The sequence below is a fragment of the Schistocerca serialis genome, chromosome 1 (assembly GCF_023864345.2).
Source record: "Schistocerca serialis cubense isolate TAMUIC-IGC-003099 chromosome 1, iqSchSeri2.2, whole genome shotgun sequence".
In the NCBI taxonomy this organism is placed as follows: Eukaryota; Metazoa; Arthropoda; class Insecta; order Orthoptera; family Acrididae; genus Schistocerca; species Schistocerca serialis.
In genome coordinates, this window is record NC_064638.1 from 202,150,901 (window position 1) to 202,175,368 (window position 24,468).

At 39.7% G+C, this 24,468-nt stretch overlaps 1 protein-coding gene across 3 annotated transcripts in view; it reads right to left on the reverse strand.

Moving 5' to 3' along the window:
• LOC126465494 (meiotic recombination protein REC8 homolog) overlaps positions 1-24,468 on the reverse strand; it is a 412,324-nt gene that overhangs the window by 101,864 nt on the left and 285,992 nt on the right. For all 3 annotated transcript variants that reach the window (XR_007585976.1, XR_007585977.1, XM_050096310.1), the window contains one exon: positions 4,362-4,408. Coding sequence is in view for 1 of the 3 variants with exons in the window: in XM_050096310.1 (XP_049952267.1) it covers positions 4,362-4,408 (47 nt within the window). In the remaining 2 variants the exon portion in view is untranslated. The remainder of the gene's footprint in view (positions 1-4,361; positions 4,409-24,468) is intronic.

Consider the following 24,468-nt stretch of genomic DNA (forward strand, 5'->3'; position numbering starts at 1 on the left):
AAAGAGCGAACAAAGAAGTTACGAATGTGTTGTTACAAAACATTGCACAACGGACATTGTAATTGAAAAAAAAAAAAACTTAAACAAAAGTGCAGTATTGTGTGGCAGAGACAGACAGTGACTGTTAAAACTGCAGCAATACGTCATGAGGTTGTTTCGAACAAGCAATAAGAAACTGTATCATCGCCATGTGTGCAAATGGACAAGGAACTAGCACGACACTAACAGTGAGCCGATAACAGACGGTGGACCAAGCTAGTGTCAAACTATAACTCTTTGTGTGTGAAGGGACGCCAGGAAAGCGCATTGACTACAGAGATACATTTTGTTCTAAGGTGAAAACTTGCGTGTGACTAATGACAAGTCATGACATGGTGAAAAAATATTGTGTGCCCATAAAACGTGTTACTGTGACAACAAAACATTGTGCAAACCAGACTAGTGAAGGCCTACTGAATAATAACTGTGTGTGTTCTTTCCCACAGCAGGAAAAATGCCCATAAGGATAGTACACGGTTTGTGAACTTGTTGCATGTTTGCTGGAGCACTGCAAGAAGATGTCACACGGGCGAGCTGATATACAACGCGCATCCGGCTACTTCAGCCATGCAGTGGCCGCAGCAGCCCGTAGCAGACCAGACAGCCACACGCCTCTCCGCGCTGTAGCTGTCAACACCGGGGGCGGTGACCTACACGGAGCCGACGCGCCGCGCAGAGCGCCGCTCAACTATCATTCCGCACCGCTCACCAACTACAGCATTATTAACATATTCCAAAATATTTACACAAACAGCATAACATGTCAATGAACTCAATTTTTGACAAACATTGAACACTTATTTTGTATACCCGTAAATTGACAAGAGAAAATGAACATTAACAAGTGTAGGAGATGGATTTGTAAAACGTAGGTAGTGAGAACATTATGAAAAGTGACGTTGTATTAAATGATTTCAAAAAACTAAGTGATATATCCTAGGACAAGTATATCGCAAAATAGATAATTACGAGTTGTTAAACACACACACAACAAACTTTCGTTGAACTGTATGTGACTGTGATATTATGTAACCGTTGATGACAAACTGCTAAATAATTTCAAAGGAATGACTGTTAAAGAGACAAGATTAATCAGGAACCAACTGGGATGGCTGGGCTCCGGCACAGTTTTGCCCAGGTTTCCTGTCTGTCTTTGCCCAAATGGGGGAGCCATAAACATATATAACCCCGGGACTAATTAAAACAGCCATTAAAAAAAAAAAAAAAAAAAAAAAAAAAAAAAAAAAAAAAAAAAAAAAAAAAAAAAAAAAAAAAAAACAGAATTGTAAAGAACGTTAACGTTACTGGCACCATTGTGTCAAAGTATAGAAACTCTTTGCCAAATGCTGCCAGGGAGCAATGTAACGTTCCCTGGCAGCACACACACTATTAATAAAATGAAATGACATTTCATTGTACTATGTACGCCTGTGAAGCAATTCGTATGTACTGTCATTGTTTAACAAAAAAAATATATTATTTAATTTTGTATAAAGGACATTCATTATTATTGTAATATTTTCTGTAGTAATATTCTCGATGTATTTATGATTGTAATATTTCAGTACTCATAATGTAATTACGAAATATGTTAATATCTGCGATAAAAAAAAAATGTAAAATACAGCCACAGAGGAAAATAATGTTGTAAGATTACAAAGAGAAATTAACAAGCAGCAATAGTATAAATAGGGATACATAATGTGCATTCTTTGTCGTCTTCCTCGAGAGCTGAGAGAGAGAGGGACCTGTGACGTAGCATTTTATGAATGAGTAGACTTCTTTTGTCTGTATCCATCTTTAGCCGCCATTAGAGGAGAAATTACAAAGTAATGTAAGTTTAATTATTGTTGTGGTCTAAATACATTATAATTTATCAAAATTGTGTATTATTAATGTAAATTAGCTTGCCCATGTCATCTATAATATTTCTTTAAAGAATTTTCAGCATTTTTAGCAATTATCGTTGGTGTTGCTGGGCTGTGCCGCGACCGAACGATTTGCAGCGGCGGCACGTTTAAAAAATTGTTCCGCTAAAAAATTAACCAAACCCGTAAATCGGGAGCAGATAAAATTAGCAGTGAACTACGAAATATTTTTCTTTTACAGCAATCCTGAGGCTGACAGAATTTATTACTGGTTTTACATTTGTGCATTCATAGGCGGATAATTAACATTGAAGTTGTTAATCTGTTGGTTCTTTCAATTTCTAAAGCAAATAACTTAAACGTATAGTGAAATGTATTTTGTCAATAATTAAACGTTCAGGTCGGCTTGGCAATATTTAACCATTTTCTGCTAACAGAGACAGTCTTGTGTTCCATAGCTAATGCTGGGAAAGAATTCAGTGAATATTTGAAAAACCACTGCATTTAGAAAATGTGTGCCAAGGCCGAAATATGTAAAAAATTTAATTTATGCAATTTTCAACTAAATGTTCTTCATCAGTTAATATCAATTTATCAGCATGAGAGGGTAGCTAAGGTTCACGTAATTTTAAATGTGCTTAATTATGTCTAAATGAATTTTTATTACCACACGTAAATAAGGGGTTCTACAACAAAGTTCGTACTGAAAGAGCAAATAGCAAAAATATTTAAAGTAACATTTCCTCCCCATTTTCGATTCATTTTATTTTCATTTTTACATAATAAATAAATATATAAATTTAAATACTTTTTTTTATTTCATTAAAACACACATCAGCAAGTATGTATATGATTGGATGTGCAATTCTCTGTGACAGATAGAATGGCTACCAGAGTGTATTACTTCATGGTTAGTGTTGTTACCACACCTGATATGGTACAAAAGGGGTGTGAACAGTACCACTATTAAGTGGCCATTGTGAAGACACGAAGATGCGCTATACTCGAGCAAGATAGTATTATCAGCACCTGACAGAGTTTTAAAGAGACATCATTGTAGTTCTCTATTCGCTCAGCAGGATGAACTGTGCAAAATCCAGATTTGTGGGGATTCAAATGTGAAAGTGGCCCTGTTTTGGACTGTGTGGGATCGTGGAGGCAGACATACTTATTGTCGACATTCTGGTTGACAGTTTCTGTGCAACCAAGAGAGGATTGATATATTGCACACCAAGCACATTGTAACTTTTTTACATCTGCACCAGGTATCCAAGAACAAGTAATGGACTCCCTGAAACTGAAACATTATGTGCATCCTGTACTGTTGGCTGGGTACTAGTGTAGTCATACAAGGGAACTGCCACACCATGCGTAGGCTGCTGTTAACACCACGACACAAACAGTTGCATATGGAAATAAAGACATTTTATGAATGGTTTGCACTGTGTTCAGCCACAAATTGCAATTCTGTGTTATCCTGGATGACCATCATCAAAAAGTATGTCAGTGACCTGGGGACAGGTTCTGTTCTAGCGTTTTGAAGAGGCATAGTAGTATTAACTCCTTAAGTTATGGTATGGGAAGCCGTCAGGTACGACTTTGGCTGGTGGATGGTAGTGCCTAGGGGAACTCTGACAACACAACGGTACCTCATGGACAGTCTCATAACTACATGAGGGGGACATAAAAACAAACAAACTTTTGTACTGTACTCTTTTATTTAGTGTTGCAGTAATACCATACAGCCATTCCTTTAATCACTTGTAATTCTCTGTTAAAAAAATGAGGAAACTTGATATAGTAGTTCATCGTTCAAAGGTGTAGCAAATTCCATATCATCATTAACACCATTGAGACGAAGCACCTGGGGTGAACAATAACTACAACTTTCTTTAAACTGTGAGAGGTATTAGTAATTTCCAAGCTTGAATGAAAGTCTTCTTAAAGAAAACAAATCCTAAGATGAAGACCTAAAATGTTCAATTACTAAAGAAATGGAATTTAAAGTGTTGTAGCAACACAAAACTTTACCAGTGTGTTACTGGCTAGTATTGTGCCTGATATGCAACACATTCCTTAAGCAAAGCATGAAAAGTTTATTGATTAGGTCTAATAATGATGTAATGCATATTTTCTTCCCTCACTTATTTTCATCCCTTACTTTTTCCAGAAGATTTGTCTTTGGTTTCCTCAGCTGCAGACAATAACATACTTATAACAGTAGGAATAGTACATGGTGTAATTACTTCAAGGACATTTTAGCCCAGAACCCGTAACATTAAAGAACTTGACAGATAGCTGCCAGTAAAATCAGCATCTAGCTATAAATGGCATTGTTTGTTAAGATCTGCTGCTATGGTATCAGTATTACACAGACCTTAACACACTGTCCTGCAGGTAGTGGCACCAACGACTTTAAATTAATATAATATTAAGAATATCCATAAAACTCACCAATTATTGGTTGTAGTCTTGGTGTGATATCAGAGACTTCATTACGCCTGTAAATAAGAAAGAAAAATAATTAAAATAAAATATTTACTGAGATGAGAATGTAGTCGATACAAAACATTATAGTATTTATAAAGGGAAACCAGCAGTGAGAATAATGGAAAACATCCAGATGTTTGGAACAGCATTTTATGTAAACAAAAAAATCATAGACAGTGTAACACAATTTAGATCAAATTCAGAAAGAATATCCACGTTAACAATAAAGTGCAAGAACAAAAGTTACACCCTCATAAACTGCCATGCACCTATAAATGCTGACAACAGAAAAAAATCTGGAGAAAGTAATCAATTGTGGGATCTTTTAGTTCCAGCAGATAAATTAGAATTTCCAGAGACACCTCAAAATCTAGAGGAAGATTTCCCACCTACAGAGTTAAAAATTCATGAAGCCATAAAAACACTCAAAAACAATAAAGCAAGTGGTGAAGACTCCATTACAGCAGAATTATTGAAGTGGTCAGAACCAAAAACCATAAAGGATTTTTGAGAATATTTGGAAAACTGAAAAGATTCCAGTTGAATGGAAAACAGCATTGATCCACCCGCCACGTACAATGGGAGACCCACAAGATGTCAATAATTATAGAGGAGTGTCATTTCTGCCAGTGGAATACAAAATATCAAAATTCTCCAGAACAGAGTGATAGATACTTTAGACAAACAACTGGGAGAATATCTGGGTGATTTTCGAGAGGGAAGATCCTGCGCAGAACAAATTTTTAACTTAAAGTCAATAATTCACCATACAACATTAGCCAGAAAACCAATAATAGTGTCATTTATTGATGTCACGAAAGCATTTGATTGTATAGACAGAGAAACAACAGATAAGGTCATTAGAGAATTTGGTGTTAAATCAAAATTAACAAATATAATTCGTGAAACACTAACAGGTACAATTTCTAAAGTCAAATTTATGGGAGAAGTATCTCAGCCATTTGAAATAAAACAAGGTGATGGTTTATCACCTTTACTGTTTAATTGCGTTCTACAAAAAATTGTAAGGATCTGGAACACAGTGCTAAAAAATCGCAAAATTGAGCCAGTAACTCTGGCAATGAAAACAAATGGAATTAAGATAAACTGCTTGGCTTTTGCATATGATTTTGCAATAACTTCAGAAAACCTGACAGAAGCAGTTATTGGAATGAACTTTCTGGAAAAAATAGCAAACAGAACTTGTCTCAAAATTTCAGATAAAAAAAACAAAATTCATGACAAATATAAAAAATGTGCCAAAATTCATAGAAAAACAAATAACTAAAATAGAGTGAGTAAATAAATTTAAATATCTTGGAGAAACTATACAACGGAATGGACTAGAAAAATCTGCACTAGATGTAAGAATTAACAAAGTGGAAAGAGCATATGGTCTGACCAAAAATATTTATAACAAGAAATGTATATCTAGAAAAACAAAACCAAAACACCACACCACAATGGTATGACAAGAATGTTTATATGGATCTGAGTGCCTAATGGTGAACTATAAGATGAACAACCTAGAGGAACTGGAAAGAAGGATTATTAGAAAAATAATGGGTGTAATAAAAACTGCAGATGGTTGAAAAATAAGAAGTAATGAAGAGATCTACAAAATTATTGAGAAAATATCTGAAGTAATGGACAAATGAAGATTAAGCTTTTTCAGACACATCTACCAAACGGATGGAAATAGACTACCAAAACAAATACTCCTATACTTCTGGAAGAAGAAATCGACAATAGCACGGATTACAGAAGTAAGGAAAGATCTAGAAAGAAACAACATCAAATGATGAAAAATAGCAGAAAGAAACTGTTTTAAAAATAAAATACTAAATTTGGAAGGCTTTCAAAGCAGAAGAAATAAAATATCAGGAACAACATGGACAGAAGAAAGGAAGGGACTTCATGGGGAGAAAATGGAGAAATAGGAAACAACAATGAAGGAAGAATAGGAACTGAAGTTGTCAACATGATCCTAGTTGGTCAATATGATTGTAAAAAGAACAGAGTAAATCTAATGCTGTAATGATGAGAAATGCACATAGGTAATTACTAGTCACATAAGACATTAAGTTTCAATCTTTCCTTATCTACTATATAGTGCCACTTAGCTACAATGTCATTATTCAAATGTTTCATTCAATACACACACACACACACACACTGCTAAAGGAAATATCTTATCAACCTGTCAATCTGTAACTAGTGTCAAGTCTTTGTAACTAGCTATCTGAATACCGAAAATGATGACATAAACTTTAAAAAAATGTTGAAAATAGGAGAAAAATTGTAATGCCAAGGATCGAACATCATTACCAAACAATGATTATTTAAATATGAACCAATTCTTTTCCACTGCTTCTTGGCTATACAGTATTATGTTTAAGAATGTGTCTACATGCCAAGATCTTATGTTTAAATGTAAAGCTGACTGCCAAAAGGACAAAACAAAAAGAAAATTCCGCTATTCTACTTATGTGTGGTTTCCTTTCTTGCACCCTAATTTTAAATTATGATACTAATTTCGATTTCTTTTTAAACAATTATCAACTTTACTTCCAGTAGGATTACAAAAAAATATGTTTACAGGTGTTAAACTCAGCCAAATATCTGATTTTTTGCATAACATTTGTTAGCTAATCTTTGCCTGATGTTGCATGTGGAAGTATTGGACACGCTTACTGTCTTGACTCCACAGTGTGCTTATAGTCCAGTCAAGTAGTATTCAGCTGTGCATAAGTTTGCAGTGTTTTTTCATAACTTTGATAAACACAACAAATACAGACAACAGAGACTTTAGTAATCAATAGTATATTATCTTTTACTATTTACGACAGTCAGCCAATGCTGTGATAACTTTTCGATTCCGTGACTGTAGAATTCATATGATTTTGAGATGAGTGATGTTTAGATTGCATTTTCATCGGTAAAGGATGTTCCTTGAAGGCCGTTGAAGAGAGCAGAAAAAAAGAAAATCTGCGGGAGCCGGATCAGGTCAATAGGATGTGTGGGGAATGACTTCCAAATCAACCTACTGCATAGCGTTTTTTGCCAGTCTAGCAGAATATGGGCAGGCATTATCATGGAGTATCACCACTTCGTGCAATCTTCCTGGTTGTTTTTCTTGGACTGCACCTGTAAGATATCTCAGTTATTAATATCGGCACAAAAATGTGGTGAATAAGGTTGGTGCGGAATGACTTTCCAATCAAACTATTGTTTAGTGTTTTTTGTCAGTTGCACATAATGTGAGTGGGTGTTATCATGGCATAGCATCACTTCATGTGGTCTCCCTGGACATTGTTGTTGGACTGTACCTGCAAGGCATTTCAGTTTTGGCAGTAAATGTCAGCACTGATGGTTACACCTCAGGGAAGCAATTTGAGTTCACCACACTGTCACTGTTCCGCCAGCTGCATAACATTATCTTTTGTGGATAAGTGTAGGTCTTTGTATGGAGACAGGGTGGCTACTCAAACTTGGAGAAAAAAAAATAAAAGAAAAGAAAAGAAACAAACAAACAAACTGGGAATTCTAGGTGTGAGGAAGAAGATGGTGTCAAGAACCTCCTGATAAATTAATGACGAGTGTGGGAGAGGGGGGGGGGGGCAGCATTCCACAATAATGACTTGTCTTTCCTCTCAGCTTGTATACCACACATTAAGCAGTAGATTAACCATACTTTTTACACATCAATAACTTACATGGAATAATATTCATATAATTAACTCATTTTGAAATACTAGGTATTTTTAAATTATTGATTTGTACAAATTAATAAAACTCAATTTCAATGCTACATTAAATATTCAGAATTCCCTGAGATTTTATGAAATTTCTTAAATTTCTCTGATCTTCGTAGGTAAAACATAATTACTTGAGACTCCCAGGTTTTCCAGAAGAATTGCCACCCTGAGTGAATTGCTGCATTGTATGGGTTCAACCGCTTCTTTATTTTCCTTATGTTACTATAAAGATACCATTTCTCATCACCAGTGATGATACAGAATAGGACTAGTCAGAGCTGCTCTCAAGCCAATTGGTGACAAGCAAGCAGAGATGCACATATGGCCACCAGGTGATTTTTGTAATTTTGGCTTAGAACATGTGGTATCCATGCACCCAATTTTTGAGCCCTCCCCACTGCATGTAAATGGTGCACGATGGTGGAACAATCACAGTTCATCACATTTGCCAGTTCTCAACTGCGCTGAAGTCGATCATTGTGGATTAATGCATTCTATGATGTTCATCAAACCACAAAGGTCTTCCTGAACATGGAGAGTCACTAATGTTAAAACAATCCTCATTTAAATGAGAAGCATGTTTTGCCAACAAAATTTATGTTATTTAAACTTTCTGTAGTAAAAAATTTCAAAAATTTTGGTCTTTTTAATTTTTTTTCGAAAATGCCGGTTTCTTGTGCTACTAGCACAAAGTTCTCCACAAATCTGAGTGCTGTAAATTTTTTTGCATCCAATAGCAAGGGTGTTACAGTCTGTCAAAAGATATCAAGTTTTTCAAATTTCTTGCAAAATAACAAAGTATCAAGTTTTTGAGCACTTTCATTTCTGTTTCTGTTTATATCGTATATCATGTTACATATATTGGAACTAAACATTTCACTCTGTGATATTCATTTACTCTGTGTGTCATCCCCCGTTTCCTAGGCATCCATCTATCGTGACAGTGTACATCAACCTTTGGCACACTTGAGGTGAATATGTGAGTCACTTCCGACTTTTTGATGGGGAAGTTCCTTGGTGCACCAGAAATGTAAGTTCCTTGGTGCACCAGAAATGTATAGAATGATAGAATTAGTATAAAGAGATCAAAAGGGATTCCCTCGAGCTCTGGGGCAAGTGTCTTTGACTACTAATCAAAATGTCCTGGGTCCCAGGTCCGAACAACCACTGCTAAAATTATGAATAAAAATCACTACCAACTGTAGATATATATACTTCTGGTACAATAAGTTACTTTTATTCTTCCAATGGCTTTGTCAAAGAGGGCAAAGGAGTGGTCAGAGGTCCAGAGCACTGCCTTGCGCTTGGGGTTGGGAACTGCCCCTAAAAGTTGGAAGCATCAGTAATGATGAGCAGCATGAGGCTGCAGAAGTCAATGGAAAGCACTGTGTTAAAGACATATAATGTGTATCCATATGACAAGTAGCCATAATTGAGAAAAAGGTGTCATGATGTTCTCTCCATTGGTGAAAGATCCCAGCTTAGTTCCATTTCGATCTCCGGGAGGGGACAGCCAAGGAGGAGTTGATCATGAGAAAAAGACAGAATAACCAACAATGAGGAAACCTCTATGAGTTGGAGCACGGAATTTCAGAAGGTTGAACCTAGTAGGAAAGCTACAAAATCTAAAAAGAGTGTTACGGACACACAACACCGTGATTCCAATACAACATAAATTTATTTTTCTCCAAGGAACGTACATCATGGAATATAAAACATAAATTCAAGGCTAATCAATATTTCCGGAGTTTCTATAATTACAAATATCAACCCGCAACACCCTCCCCACCCTAGTCATCTTCTAGAGGAATGACCAGTTGAACGGGACGTGAGATTATGGATCCTTCTGAAGTTCGTAAGGTTACAGTTCGTATTTTCCCATCTCTTCCTTCATGAAGATCTTCTATCCGCACCTTCCTCCACATGTGTCCTGAACGAACATCCTCTTGTAGAAGAATGACATCACCCAGCTGAAGTCTTCCTGAACCTGGCCTTGGTTGATGAGTTTCATGGAAGTTCTTGAGCAGGATCAGATATTCATTCTTCCACCTGTTCCAGAAGTGTTCTACCATCTTCTGCAGCCGTTGAAATTCCTTGGACAAGTCCTTTTTAACTGGTGATTCTGGACCAGTAGGTAGTGTTGTGAGTTGATCACCTACAAGGAAATGTGCGGGCATCAGTGGCTCAGATTCCTCTCCCCCTTGCGTAATTGGTCTAGAGTTTAGTGCTGCTTCTATGCTGACCAGGATTGTGTTGAGACCTTCTTCGTCCACCTGTGACTGTCCTAAAACTTTTCTCAGGCAGCATCTGAGATCCCACCATCTGTTCCCAGAATCCTCCTCACCAAGGCGTGTGTGGGACGATGAATTTCCAAGTGATGGCTTGCTGGGCGAAGTACTTGTGCGTCTTGCTTGCCATGAGAGCCTGTCAGAGTTCCTTCAGCTCTAAGTTCGTGGCATGGAAGGTAGTAGCATTATCAGTGTAAATTGAGCTGGGCACTCCTCGTCTTCTGACAAACCTTTGTAGGGCTTGAAGAAATCTGTCAGTTGACATATCTGAGCATAGTTCCAGGTGTATGGTTCGTGTTATTGGGCATGCGAATAGAGCAATATACACTTTCTTTGTAATATGTCCTTGTCTGACGTATAATGGACCAGCAAAGTCAATACCTGTTACTGTAAATGGTTTCAATGGTGAGACTCGTTCAGCTGGTAATGGAGCCTCTGTTGAACAATGTGAGCTTTCACCATCTTACAAGGCAGGCAACGGTGTAGAACATGTTTAATTGCCTGTTGACCTCTAAGAATCCAGAATTCTGTTCTCAGTTCAGATAACACTATGTTTACTCCAAGGTGATGCAAACGAATGTGAGTCTGCTGGGTCAGTAAACATGTGAAATGATGATGTCCTTCAAGAAGAATTGGGTGGCGTTGATCTCTGGGTAATTCTGCAAACTGCAGCCGTCCACCGAGACGAATAAGACCATTATCCAAGAATGAGTTGTAGCGAACTATCTGAGAATTGCGTGGTAGAAGCATGTAGTTGTATAGTGCATGCAGTTCGAGCGTAAAATGTTGCTGCTGAACATCTTGAATCCAGTAAGTGCGTGCTTCGCCCAAATCTGATGCTGTTAGTTCTCCAGATGTTCTGTTTTCTTTCAATAAGTGCCGTTTAAAGTGAAGTACCCATCCTGTAACTCTTAACAGCTTGAAGTAGCTACTGTACCATGTAGCTGTTAAAATAGGAATCGTTGTTTGTACCATGAAGACTTGGTCTGTTAATTTCTTGCTCTTCCATCTGTAAAATTCGAGGCCACTGTGTTCTGTTCTTTGTTAACCAAGCAGGTCCATGCAACCATACAGAAGCATGGTGAAGTTTATCTGCTGTGGTACCTCTGGAGGTTAGATCAGCTGGATTTTCGTCATCAGGGCAGTGCCTCCACTGTGACGGATTTGTTAGTCACTGTATTTCTGTAACACGGTTTGACACAAAGGTTTTCCATCGATTAGGGTCATGTTGTATCCATCCTAAGGCTACAATTGAGTCAGTCCACAATGTTGCACGACTTGCATTATAGCTCGTGGCCTTACAGAAATAATGAAGTAGTCTTGATCCAAGAAGTGTTGCTAGAAGTTCCAGCCGTGGAAGAGTTATTTTTTTGATGGGAGCTAGTCGGTTTTTACTACAAACTAAATGGACTGATGCCATATTTGTTGTGGTGCACTGTACATAAAGGACTGCTCCGTAGCCCTTGTCTGATGCGTTGCAAAAGACATTGATTTCTGGCTCAGTGTTCTCAGATACACCAACCCATCGGGGCATTTTTATGTGTGAACATGATGGCAATGTTGATACCCACATTCGCCAGCGTTTCCTAAGATTAAGAGGTAAAAGCTCATCCCATTCAATTCCTCTTGACCAAATTTCTTGAAAAATTATTTTTGTAGTGAGGGACACAGGTGTCAACAAACCCAGTGGGTCATAGAATCTAACAGTGTTTCGTAGTACTTCTCGCTTAGTGGCAGGACGATTTATAACATTCTCGGTAACATTGTTGTGAACAACACTGAGCGTATCAGTCTGTGTGTTCCAGTGGACTCCCAATACCTCTGTATCTGTAATGTTTATGACACCTTCTGATTGCCATATTCCAATCAGTTGGCTTGAATTTGTGGCCCACTTCACCATTGGTAGACTGATCTGTCCCATGAGTGATGTAAGCTCATAATATATGTTAATTACGGCATTTGTCATCTTTAGCACCTGCTACAAAATCATCCATGTACATATTATCTTCAAGTAAAGCAGCTTGCGGAAAATTCGTTTTGTGTATTACAGCAAGTTCTTTTAGCGTGGCTGCAAGAAGAAACGGACAGCGGGTAAGTCCGAAAGGTAGCCGGGTGTAGCAGTATGTAATCCTTTCGTCAGTTGTAATATAATTTCCTTGTTGATCTACGATTACTTTGTACCAAAAAACCTCGTGAGATCTCTATCCTTCCTGTGAAGAACTAACTGTAGAAATGCTTGTTTGACATCGGCAATTAAGGCTATTTGATGTAGACGATATCTCAGTAATATTGAAAGAGTGTCAGGAAGTAAATTAGGACCTATTTCTAAAGAGTCATTCAATGAACGTGCATTCTGGTCGTGCGACGAACCATCACAAATAATCCTCCATTTGATGACACCTAACTTTTCTTTCTTTACTGCATGATGTGGCAGATAAAATGTGTCACGCAATTTCTGTCCAGAAGGGGTGACTTCCACATGTTTCTTCTTGATGTGTTCTATCATTTGCGCCTCGTAAATTTGTTTCAGTTTCTTGTCCTTCGTAAATTTTTTCTCCAGTGAAGCAAATCTCTTCTCTGCTTGCTGAAGATTATTAGATAACATAACGTTAGGTTTTGTGGGGAAAGACACCACTCTTCTTTTGTCTTCGATGCAGAAGGATTTTGAGAAATCTTGCAATAACCCCAATTCCTTCTGATTCAGAGTTGTTTCATCTTCTGTGATTCCCATTGTTTCTAAATTCCAGAAACGTCGTAAAATATCGTCGGTTGTTGTCACTGTCGCTAAACTGATGTAGTTTGCCGTCACAAGGTTAGCAGTGGTGCTTGATTTGCTTCCACTAAGAATCCAACCTAGAATGGAAGGTACCAGAACAACTGATGACGTTAGTCAAATCAGAGGGGAATCTTTAACTATTTTCCAATAGTAATCTGCTCCGATAAGAATCTGGATGGGAAGATCTTCTGTACCATCCCTTAGATCTGCAAAATGAAGTCCCCGTGTGCGTACAAGTTTTCTTAAATCGGAAGGCACAGCTGGGTGCGCGGAAAAGGAGTATGTGCTTTCAAACACAGTCATAGACGTCTTGGAATTAGTCCATGTACCCTGTAGTGTGAATTCTACAACTCTACGGTGCGTTGAAGTCGCGGATGGCATTTCAAAGGCGTTGACAGATAGATCACGATGTTCTATAGTTCTTAAACCTAGCTCATCAATCAGGAACTTGGAAATGAAGCTTGACTGACTACTGCTATCCAGAACGCAGCGGTAAGTTTGCTTAATCCTGCGGGTCCACTGACCCAAACTCGAGCTGTTTGAAGATAAGTAAAACCTGTTGAACTCTCCCTACAGATGTAGAGCTACGTTGCTGAGAGGATGATGAAGAGGCAGCAATGTCAGTACAGATGGCTTTGTGATGACTTTTCTTGCACTTAGAACACGAGACCTTGCCCTTCTTACAGCAGTTTCTAGCATTATGACCTCGGTTTAGACATATTAAACAGCGATTATCTCGCTTTAGTTTATCGATACATTGTTGGCTGTCAGTTACTATGTTGCATTCTTGGGCCCAATGAGAGGGAGCTTCGCAAAATGGTTGCACCGGTACTTCTCGTTTAGGCTTACGCGGATTTTTCGCTTGCTTTGAATTTATGTGAAGCGCTGCTGCAGTGGGCGTGAAGCTAGGAGATGACTGATATTCTGTACAAATCTTTTGTGCAGTGAGAGCACCACGAACTACTTCTTCCAAAAAGTTTAAAAGTTTCAGTACACCTCCTTCCGCTAATTTGGTTCTTCTAGCATGAATGACCCATTTCTGGCACATTTCAGCGGGAAATGCACTCAGAATTTTCGGAGTGAGAATTTTACCGTATGCTACGACGTCTTCTCCTAAGGCACGCAGTGCTTGAAATGACGGTTACATTCCAGGAATGTACTGTTCAGCATTTCAGGTGTCGCTGACTGTACAGGCTTTAGTGCATCCAAATAATTCAGGTGCGCCTGTATAATGCGATTGCTATCTCTGTATCTATTCAATAAAATTTTCTTTGTTTCTTCATACGTGTTAGCGGTTATAGGTATTCCATCTACTAGCAACTTCGGTTCGCCTGACAGATACCCTCGTAGGAAAATATGTTTGCTTACTGTAGAAAGGGATAGGTCTTTATCAATGGTCGATTCAAATTGTTCCCAGAAGCGGGACCACATTTCGACATCTCCACAAACTGACTCAAGCTTAATTGCTGGTAGCTTGACAGAGTGGAATACAGTTGGTTGTGTGAGCACTGGTGGTGGCGTGATATTCATCTGCGATGTTGTGGATGGAAGCTTGTAATCAATTGCTTTTGTAGCCTTCACTATAGCGCGCTTGACTTTACCTATAAATTCCTCACAGCTCAGCACGTCTGCATTGTATTCATCATCAGAGAGAAAATTATGAATAGTGTCATCTAATGAAACGAGCTCCTCTAGAGTTTCTTGAACAGGTTCCCTGTAATGTTCAAAATCATCAAACGAGCTTTCTATGGTAAGAGCATCAACAGCCGCACAAAACCGCGTAGCATTAGTCCTCACCCTAGTTCGCTTTCTTTTGATGTTTGCTAACTGTATCTCGGATTCGTCCTGCATTATGTTTTACTAAAGACGGCTGGTGTAAGATTGTTTACAAGTGCGCTTGTGAATAGCTTAAATGTTTAACAAGCAGCGTATGCGCAAACGTAAATGAACAAAAACCTTTTAACAAAACTAGCTACTCTGAGTGCAAGTTTCAGGCTTGCAATACAAAGCCGCAAAAATTGTTTTGAAGCAACCAGTTCATGCGATCATATTATATTGGAATGGACTTAGCTTGCGATGTGGTCTGACGTCGTCTGTTGTGTCCTGCAGCGTGAAGTAAGCCGTTAATTGTTGAAATCTCGCAGGAAATCGCAACCGGCATGAAAATATTACGAGCACACAACACCGTGATTCCAATACAACATTAATTTATTTCTCTCCAAGGAACGTACATCATGCAGTATAAAACATTAATTCAAGGATAATCAATATTTCCAGAGTTTCTATAATTACAAATATCAACCCGTAACAAAGAGAAATGCAAAAACTCAGGATCAGTAATGTGAAATGCAAAGAAGATAAGAATTTTTGGTCAGACAAATATGGGGTAATATCAACAGCAGCAGAAAGTGGTATAATTAGTTACAAATAGGAAGCAAGAGCAGAGAGAAAGTTACTGTGGACAGTTCAGTTCAGCAATAGGGTTATTCTCATCAGATTTGACAGTAAACCGATGCCGCCACGGTAATTCGGGTATACAAGCAAACATTGCAACCAGCAGTTGAGGACATAGAGGAAGTATATGAGGGTATTGGGTGGGTAATTCAGTATGTAAAGGGAGATGAAAATGTAATAGTCATGGGGGATTGGAACACAATTATAGGGGAAGGAACAGAAGAAAGGGTTATGGGAGAATATTGGCTTGGCAGTAGGAATGAGAGAGGAGAAAACTAATTGAGTTCTTCAATAAATTTCAGATGGTAACAGTGAATACTCTGCTCAAGAATCACAAGAGGAGGAAATGTACTTGGAAAAAACTGAGAGATAAAGGAAGTTTCCATCTGGATTACATCATGGTTAGACAGAGATACCAAATTCAGATATTGGATTGTACGGTGTACCCAGGTGCAGATATAGACTCAGATCACAATTAAGTAATAATGAAGAGTAGGCTGGAGTTTATGGGACTTGTCCAAAAAAATCAATGTGGAAGAAAGTGGGATACTGAGAAATTGACAAATGACAAGATGTGCTTGAAGTTCATTAAAGATGTGGCTACTGCAATAAGGAACACCAAATAGGCAGTTCAGCTGATGTGAAGTGAACATATCCAAAAAAAGGAATCACAGATAATGTACAGGCAAACTTAGGTAAAAGGAAGGTAAGTGTAACGAAACCATAGGTAACACATGAAATACACTGAGCTGAGATAAATCATGGGATGCCTTCTAATATCCTGTTGGACCTCCTTTTTCTTGAGGTGGTGCAGCAACTGAACATGGCATGGGCTCTACAAATCGCTTGAAGTCCCTGCAGAAATAATGAGCCATGAGGCCTCTATAGCCACCCATCACTGCTAACGTGTTGACAGTGCAGGATTTTCTGCACGAACTGACCTCTCAATTATGTCCCATAATGTTTGATGGGTGGCCAAATCATTTGCTTGAACTGTCCAAAATTTTTTTCAAACCAATTGCAAACAATTGTGGCCCAGTTACATGGCACATTGGCATCCATAAAAATTCCACTACTGTTTAGGAACAGGAAAGTCCACAAAAGGCTGAAAATGGTCTCCAAGTAGCTGAACATAATCATTTCCAGTCAATGATCAGTTCAGTTGGATCAGAGGACCTAGTTCCTCCCAGGTAAAAACAGTCCACAACATTATGGAGTCACCAACAACTTGCACAGAGCCTGGCTGACAACCTGGGTCCATGGCTTTGTGGAGTCTGCATCGCACTCGAACCCTGCCTTTAGCTCTTGAAAACTGAAATCAGTAGTCACCTGACCAGGGCACGATTATCCAATCATTTAGGGTCCAACCAATATGATCATGAGACCAGGTGAGATACTGCAGGCGATGTCAATCTGTTAGCAAAGGCACTTGCGTCAGTCGTTTGCTGACATAGCCAATTAGTGCCAAATTATGCTGCACTGTCCTAATGGATACATTCATCGTACATTCCACATTGATTCCTGCAGTTATTTTATGCTTTGTTGCTTGTCCGTTAACACTGTCAACACTATGCAAACACTGCTGCCCTTGGTCGTTAAATGAAGGCCATCAGCAACTGTGTTCTCCATGGTGAGAGACACTGTCTGAAACTTGGTATTCTAAGCACACTCTTGACACTGTGTATCTTGGAATACTGAATTCCCTAATTATTTCCAATAATGGAATGTCCCATGCAACTCACTCTAACAACCATTTCACATTCAAAGTTTGTTAATTACGACTGTGCGACCATAATCATGTTGGTATCCTTCTCACATGAATCAATGTACAAATGACAGTTCCACCAATTCACTAAACATTTTATACCTGTGATCTGTTTATGTTTGTATCACTATCACCTGATTTCTGTCACCACAGTGTACTTCAAGTGATCAACAAAAGAAGTATAAAAATGTTCAGGAAAAGACAGGAGTACAGCAGTATAAACCCCTTAGAAATGAAATAAATAGTAAATACAGGGCATCCAAGACGAATGGCTGCAGAAAAGGTGTGAGGAGATTGAAAAAGAAATGATCGGCAGAAGGACTTATTCAGCATATAGAAAAGCCAAAACAATCCTCAGTGTAATTAAAAGCAAGGTGGTAACATTAAGAGTGCAATGAGAGTTCCACTGCTAAACACAGTTCTGATAGGTGGAGATAGTACACTGAAGGTCTCTATGAGGGGGAGGACCTGTATGATGACATACTGGAAGAAGAAATTGGAGGCGATAGGGATGACAAAGGGGACCAGTGTTAGAGTCAGAATTATAAAGAGCTCTGGAAGACTTGAGATCAAATAAGGCAGAAGGAATAGATAAAATACCTTTGTGTTTTCTAAAATCATTGGAGGAAGTGAGAACCAAAGGCATATTCCAGCTGGGGTGTAAAATCTATGAGGCTTTAAAAAAATATCATCAACTGAAGTCCAAAGATAGCAAGGGCAGATTGCACAATCAGCTTCACAGCTCACGCATCCAAGCTGCTGACAAGAACAAGACACAGAAGAATGGAAAAGAAAACTGAGGGCCTATTAGATGATGATCAGTTTGGTTAGGAAAGATAATGGCACCAGAGAGGCAGTTATCATGCTGTGTTTCATAATGGAAACAAGGTTAAAGAAACATAAAGACACGTTCATAGCATTCGTTGAGCTAGAAAAAGCATTGAAAAATGCCAAATGGTGCAAAATGTTTGAAATTCTGAGAAAAATAGGAGCAAGGGAGAACAATGAGATTTTAAGACAAAGCACAAAGTGCTCAGATTAAAAACAGTGTAAGACACGGCAGCAGTCTTTCACCCCTACTGCTCAATCCACACATTGAAGAAGCGATGATGAAAATAAAAGAAAGGTTCACGAGTGGGATTAAAATTCAGTGTGAAGGGGTATCAATGATAAGATCTGCTGATGACATTGCTGTCGTTGGCGAATATGAAAAAGAATTACAGGATCTGACAGATGGAGAGAATAGTTTAATGAGTATAGAATATGGCTTGAGAGTAGAGTGGAAAAAGCCAGTGGTAATGAGATGCAGCAGAAATGAAAATAGCGACAAACTGGAAATCACAAAGCAGATGAAGTTAAGGAATTCTGCTACCTTGGACACAAAATTACCCATGAAGAATGAAGCATGGAGAGCATCCTGGCCAAAAGAAGTCTACTGGTATCGAACACTGGCCTTAATTTGAGGAAGAAATTTCTGAAGAGATACATTTGGAGAACAGCATTCAATGGTAGTGAATTGTGGACAGTGGGAAAACCAAAAGAAAACTGAATCAAAGAGTTTGAGATGTGGTGCTACAGAAAAGTATTGCAAATCAGGTGAACTGAGAAGAACTGAGGAGGTTCTCCACAGATATGGCAAAAAAAGGAAAACACAGAAAACACTAACAAGAAGGGCCAGATGATAGGACATGTGTTAAGGCATCAGGGAATAACCTTCATGATACTAGAGTGAACTGTAAGGGGTAAAAACCCTAGTGGAAGACAGATATTTGAATACATCCAAAAAATAATTGAGGACGTAGTGTGCAACTGCTACTCACACATGAGGAGGGTAGCGCAGGAGAGGAATACATGGCAGGCTGTGTCAAACTGTCAGAAGACTGATGACTAAAAAGACACAGCTCAACTTACATGAGCATGAATCAATGTCAAGAACTGACTCAGGTGTTGGACCTTGGCTCTTTACAAGAAGCCTTGTACCATGGTTACTGTGAGTCCAACCACATTTCTCAGGAGGTTTTCAGTTTCCCACCCAACTTTGGACTTATTGGCTCCATAATGAATTATGTTGCGCAGCATCATTTGTCGATGGTAGCCGTGCAAGATTGAATTAGCTTTTTGTGCGAGCCTTGGTGAATAGCTGATACCACAAATCGTTTAGCATATGGGAACTGCTGACACCTCCACTATACAGTGTGACAGTAAACTGTTCTCCAGCTGTTATTATTTCTACATGGGTAATGGCTGGTTTCTTGAACACATCAAGAGCTGAGTTTAGGTGTTCATGTTTCTCAATAATGTTGCAAAACTTCATTTTTTCTTGGCCAAAAAAAAGTGGGTGTTGTATCACATCCACTAACACTGTGAGTGAATGAAATATGTACATTGTCAGATCTGTAGGACGCAGTGCAAAACTACTTGTCTTCCGTACTTCCTCTTTCTGACTTGATGTCTGATCCTAAACCAGTCATGAGCACATGGAGATCAACATCCTCTCCCACTATGACAACACTTCCAGAAACATTGGTCCTTGAAAAGGAAGATGTTACAATCATTGCATCAGCACCTTATTGTGCCTGTTCCACCATAATGCTACACTCTCGAAATCCCTTTTTACAGAAGTGTGATCAAGCCATTCTTGTTTCATCCACTGCACAAAGACTTGTCTTGAGGGTCTAGTTACGGTTGTGTCTAGACAAGACAGCCTAGACACAATGAGAGGAAGCCGAAAGGCACGCGCTAATCCAAAGCAGGGTGCGTGAGGTCTGAAACAGGATACGTTATGAATGCTATAAAGAAAAGTATGTAGCTTCTGGAATACTTAACTTTAATCCATCCTTTTGGTACATCTGGAGATTGTGGCGATACAAGTGAGACTCTTTAGATACAGGCTATGTTACTAATGGCGCCTTGCTAGGTCGTAGTCATTGACTTAGCTGAAGGCTATTCTAACTATCTGCTCGGCAAAGGAGCGAGGCTTCGTCCGTGTAGTCGCTAGCTACGTCGTCCGTACAACTGGGGCGAGTCCTAGTCCGTATCTCGAGACCTGCCTTGTGGTGGCGCTCGGTCTGCGATCCCTGACAGTGGCGACACGCGGGTCCGACATGTTCTAATGGACCGCGGCAGATTTAAAGCTACCACCTAGCAAGTGTGGTGTCTGGCGGTGACACCACAGTTACCATCTTTGGTTCTACTACAACTATACCTGAAGAATCTTCCCTAGACCTATAAATTCTCTCAGCACTCTCTGTACAACATTGTTCCCCCTTGTATAAACACTCATTAAATACAGTAGCAAATTGAAATCCAAAATAGTGTTTCAGGTCAGAAACATAACTTTGGGCTGTTGATCTGAAGGAACACTTCCAGGCCAAGTTGGAGTCCACGCAAAACACCATGGCCGGTAGATGCGCAGTTGACAGGACATGCATGGGGCGAACGGTAGTGGTGGGGGTTATAAGCAGACACTGTAGAGGAAATGCTGAGTGCTGGAGCGGAGGTGCCATTCTAAACTGAAGTCAATGCTCACATGTTTTGTAAATATTAAGTGGAGACCTTCCAGATCCACACTTGCATGAACATTCAAAAAGATCTGTCACCCCTGTTTTGGTTAGTACCTAAAAAGAATTCCACTGAAAATGCAGCGATTAATTTTCACTTGGTTAGTTTTGTAACTTTCAGAGAAGCATCATGAGTGGTGAATTTTGAGGAACATTATGCATTACTCTTGTTACCATGTTAAAATTTGCTTCTCTTGCCAAAACACAGTTGTGTTTACAAAATGTCACCTCAGTAACACGTGCAGCCACAACTGTAAGAGAATTCTGAAACAGCGATTTATTAAGTGAAGAACTGAGGAAAAGTAAGGTCAGTAGCTTGTGAAAAAGCACATCCTCAGTACAAAATAAATGTGTAATGTATTCAATTATGTTGTTCCCAAAACCATATCATTTCTCATTTTGCTAGCTCTCTATAGCCCAATTCTTTCATTAAAAAAGTGCTATCATTTGCCAAAATGTCTTTTTGATATCTCAAATTGCTTACGAAATATGAGGAGCACCATAAATATTTCGCTCTGTTTTTATCGCTGGCATGGTGTGATAACAAATGAGTGTGCTAGATCAGATCAATTTTCTCAAGACTGGTGACAAACTGAGACCTCCACACCAGTCTACAGAAAAATCTGATATGTTAGCTAAATTTCATATGCAGCAACATATTACATAATGTGCACAAAACACAAAATCATAGCAACCCCTATTTTTCATTGCAAACTTTTTGAGTTTCCCACAGTGCCTTACTTCCATGTAAATAGCACAATAACTATCACTGTTAAAGAAATGATGGTTACATCATCATGAACCTAACATATAAAGTTAGACGTAATGAAAAAATGAAATTTTTTTGCCAAATAATTTCTGTAAAATCTTTTGAAAAAGACAGCAGGGTGTGTACATTGTTTCTGTCATCATAGACCAGTCAAAATGTGGCAAATACTGTTGGCCCCCCTTCTGAATTAAGAAAATGCACATCAGTCACCGTATCCTGCACAGACTCTACTTCGTATGTAAGGTACTTTCCAGCAAAAATAAATAAATAAAAATTTTAAAAAAAATGGTGCAGTTGTGTTCATCTCCTTCAGAGGAGCAAAGGTGTTGTGGAAAAAATATTTTGTTCCTTTTAGCATGCCTTTTTCTGAGAATACATACATTGGGTGAGGAGGAAGTTCACAATTCAGAAAGACTTTCACTACTTCTTCACTGTGTTTCTGTTGTGACAGTGCCACGACATTTAACAGTGCCGCCACGACAGTACGCGCAAATAGCGATAGAGGCGCTCCGCAACTCGGCGGAGCGTGAGAGCGCCACCTAGCTACGAACGGCGCCGGCCACATGTCACGGCATGGAGTCGAATGAGAGATACTGAGTTGTTATCATGTAACCAGCTATTGTTCATAAGTGAGTGTGTTTGAATATCCACGCAATTATTGGTGATTAAAGGTTATAACACTTTTTGGCGACGAGGTCGGATATTTTCACTGCGTTGTGGATTTGTGTGTTCGTGACGGGGCAGACATGGAACAGCTTATGCAAGCACTCATTGAACAACAAACACAGCTGACAGCTGCTATTCAGGTGTTGTCGACGTCGCTTACTCTTCATCTGTCTTCCTCTTCTCCGCCTCCATTCCCTCCTTACGACGAGGCTGCTGAAGACTGGGAGGATTATGAGAAGCGTTTGCGGCAACACTTCTTGGCTTTCGGCGTTGTCGATGCTCCTATGTGTAAGTCGTTATTTCTATCTTGGATTTCCCCACGGATCTATCAGCTGCTATCTCAGTTAGCCGCTCTGCGGGAACCTGCCTCCCTGTCCTTCCAAGAAATGTGTGACTTATTGTCTAACTATTACCGCAAAAACACCCACGTTGTTGCCGCCCGCATGGCATTCTACCGGTGTCGTAAACAGCCCCATCAATCTTACCGGGCTTGGGCGGTGGAACTACACGGTCTGAGTAGGAAATGTCAGTTTGTCACGGACACTCATCATGAGTCTTATGCTGATTCAATGGTTAGGGATGCTATTCTATGGCTTGCTCCTGATAAAGAAGTTCGGCAACGTGCCCTACAACTGCCAAACCTGTCGTTGTCGGAAGTTCTAAGCATCGCTCAATCCTTTGAAGTGTCTCACGCTGCTGGCGCGCAAATAGACGCGTGGTGTGATGTAGGCGCTGTATAGTCAACTTTCGACACGGACAATTTGCCTGTTTCACAGGAGAACGAAGACGTGGTGGCGGTTCACTCGTGTAAACAACGTCACATTGGGCCGCAACGCTCGCAGCGAAAACAGCAACCACAGAAGCATGTTTGTTCCGCACTTCCTTCTTGTCCACGTTGTTTCGTACAGCATGACGGCCGCGTGTCCAAAAAGTTGGGCCACGTGTAATTCATGTAGGAAAAAAGGCCACATTGCTTCTGTGTGTCAGTCCCCTAAAGTTCCTGTCGACGAGGACGAGGCATCGGATGTGGATGTTAACTGTGTGCTTTCTCAAACAAATAAGTTGTTTGTTACTGTTCGTGTTCTGGATAAAGACATTCGCCTACAAGTGGACACTGGCTCTGCAGTAACTCTCATTAATTCTCACACGTATTTGGAGTTGGGCTCCCCTCCCTTGTCTCCAGTTACGCGAAATCTGAGAACTTATAATAAACAGAAAATTCCTATCATTGGCCAGTTTGATGCTTCCACTGCCTACAAGTCTGTTGTTAGGCCCCTCATGTTTTATGTGGTGGATCATGCGGGCACTGAAAACCTGTTCGGTTATGATGCTTTCCAGTTGTTCGGGTTCTCCATTGATGATGATGTGCACCTCATATCTGAGGATATTCCGTATCAACAGCTGGATTGATTGTGTTCTGAATTTTCGTCCGTGTTATCTGCTGGTCTGGGTCGTGGCAAGGATTTTGAAGCCCACATTACTCTTAAACCTACAGCTCGCCCTAAGTTTTTCCGGGCACGCCCTATTCCGGTGGCGCTGCGTGCACCTGTCAAGGCTGAGATAGACAGGTTAACAGCTTCAGGGATTCTCCTTCCTGTTACCTCCAGCGAATGGGCATCGCCAATCGTGGTGGTTTCTAAACCAAACGGGAGTCTGCGATTGTGTGGTGATTTTAAAGCCACCGTCAACACTCAGAGCCTCATTGACACTTATCCTCTTCCCCGTCCTGAGGAGTTATTTACCAAGCTCGCTGGGGGCCAGTTATTTTCCAAACTTGACTTATCAGAGTCGTACCATCAGTTGCCGTTGGATGCTTCTTCCAAGGAATTTCTCGTCATCAACACTCCTTGTGGGCTGTATCAGTACCAGCAGTTACCATTTGGCGTCGCTAGCGCGCCGGCCATTTTTCAGTGGTTTTTGGAACAGCTCACGGCTTCCGTTCCTGGCAGCATAAACTATCTGGATGACATTGTTGTCACGGGGGCCTCCACTGAGGAGCACCTTCGCAATTTGCGTTCACTGTTTCGGGTGTTGC